This window comes from Bison bison, unplaced genomic scaffold, assembly GCF_000754665.1.
Source record: "Bison bison bison isolate TAMUID 2011002044 unplaced genomic scaffold, Bison_UMD1.0 scf7180017864341, whole genome shotgun sequence".
Lineage (NCBI taxonomy): Eukaryota > Metazoa > Chordata > Mammalia > Artiodactyla > Bovidae > Bison > Bison bison.
In genome coordinates, this window is record NW_011494913.1 from 1,666,931 (window position 1) to 1,668,794 (window position 1,864).

Consider the following 1,864-nt stretch of genomic DNA (forward strand, 5'->3'; position numbering starts at 1 on the left):
ATTTCTCCATCACAACAGGTGCCCGCTCTCATTGCCAAGGCAGTACCCACGGTCAACGCCATGAACTATGCCCTGGGCAGCGAGATGGTACACAGGGGAATCTGGCAATGCCTCTCGCCACAGAGGAGAGAGCACAGCCGAGAGCAGTGAGCCTCTCTGGGGGGCTTCCCAGACCCAGGCCCACCCTGGCCTTCCTGGACTGAGCCCCTGCCTGGGGAATCCTGTCCAGCAGCCTCAGGAGCCAAGCTCCAGACACTCACCCTTCATCCCCGATGGCCCTTTGAGCCTGGTCCAAGGCTGGACACAGGGGATTCAGAGAAAAACCAGACTACATGGAATAAGCCCGGACTCTGGAGCCACACGGACCTGTGTTGGCCATAGCTCTCCACATAGAGGCTGAGAGACCTTGGAAAAGTCACACTCTCTGACTCAGCTTCCTGGCCCCTGATGTAAGGATGTTAATACGGACTTTGGGTCTGTCGTGAAGCTTGAACTTGGTAGCATATATCATATACACATAGAAGCTGCTGCTCATTAGTACAGCTCTTAGGATTCAGAGACTTACATAGAAAGGGTGAGAGCCCCAGGTCTGGTTGTGGGAGCTCAGCCCAGGCTGCCAGCGTTCAAACACCTCTTATTAAATCGTGATCTCGTACAGGTGACTTCCACTTCTTGGGCGTGTGTTTCCAATTTGTGAGGCATGACGACAGGAATTTTGACTTGACCATGCAGAAGGGCCCAGCACCTTACCAGGCACATATGAAGTGCTCATCAAGAGTCGCCGTCACCACCCTCCAGTTAAGACAGCTGGCTGCACGTTGCTTAGTTGCCAACATTAAAAAAATTAGGACAATTTGTTTAGAACTTCAGGCACCTGGAGATGAGGCCCCACCAGCCTGGAGAAGGCTCCATGGTGACGGTTTGGGGCACAGAGTGGCTCTGCCCTCCGCCCAGGGCATGTGCTCGCCCGCCAGCTGCAGCTCGTGTGCTCCCTCCGGAGCCCGTGGCATCTGAGTCTGAGACACTCGTGCTGGGGCCCACTCCTGGACGCACCTCTGCACCTCCCATGGGCTCGGCCCCTCAGGGACAAGGCATCGAGGTGCACGGGCCTTGATGGCACCCAGGCCTGGTTCTAGAGGGAAATGGAGATGGGTGGAGGACGGCTGAGGGCGCTGCAGAAGGTCTGACGATGGAGGGGCAGCTGACCCAGGCACTACCTAGGCAGGAAGTCTGAGAGCGAGTCCCGTGGAGCTGAGGGAAGGAGGTGCCGAGTCCCTGGGGTGGGGGTGGGGGAAGGGCATGAGAAGAGCATCTGAGAACCCCACAGACCAGGGTCTGCCTCTTGGCTTTGCAGATGTAGAAAATCAGGCCACAGAAACACGAGACCAGAAGTCTGCACAAAACAGAGGCTGGTTCAGTCATTTTGCAGAACCTCGTGGGGTGAGGACAGGACCAAGTCTTCGCGCAGCACTGTTTCCAGGCACCGTGAAGACAAGATATCACTTGGCCTCACTCCAGCACCCACACAGGGTTCTTGCCTTGGCCCCGGAGTGGGGCCAGGGTGGGGAAACCCTGGGGCTTGATCTAGGCTCGTACACACACTGAAAACGCAGCAAAGCAATGGGTTCTGGGGCCCAGAGATGCTGACACTGCCCCCACAGCCTGTGGGTCTTAGAAGCACAAAGTCACTAAGGAGGGATGAGGGGCCACAGTGAGAAGAGAGGGGAGATGTGCCCCAGAGTCCACGAGAGAAGGGCTGGAAGGTAAGGGGGGCTGAAGACTCCAGCAGGAGTAGCCCATGTCCCTAAGCAGATCACACCCCTGCCTGTGCTCAGAGAGGAGGGGGGGAAGTTAGGTTGACTGG

General features: G+C 57.1%; 1 protein-coding gene across 3 annotated transcripts in view; it reads left to right on the forward strand.

The window, feature by feature from the left end:
• RGR (retinal G protein coupled receptor) overlaps positions 1-671 on the forward strand; it is a 10,692-nt gene extending 10,021 nt beyond the window's left edge. For 2 of the 3 annotated variants that reach the window (XM_010854378.1, XM_010854377.1), the window contains one exon: positions 19-228. In XM_010854378.1, coding sequence (XP_010852680.1) covers positions 19-150 — 132 coding nt within the window. In that variant the 3' untranslated portion in view covers positions 151-228. Of the gene's footprint in view, positions 1-18 lie in introns of all 3 variants that reach the window. The other variant, XM_010854376.1, reaches the window with a different exon arrangement.
• The last annotated feature ends 1,193 nt before the right edge of the window (positions 672-1,864 follow it).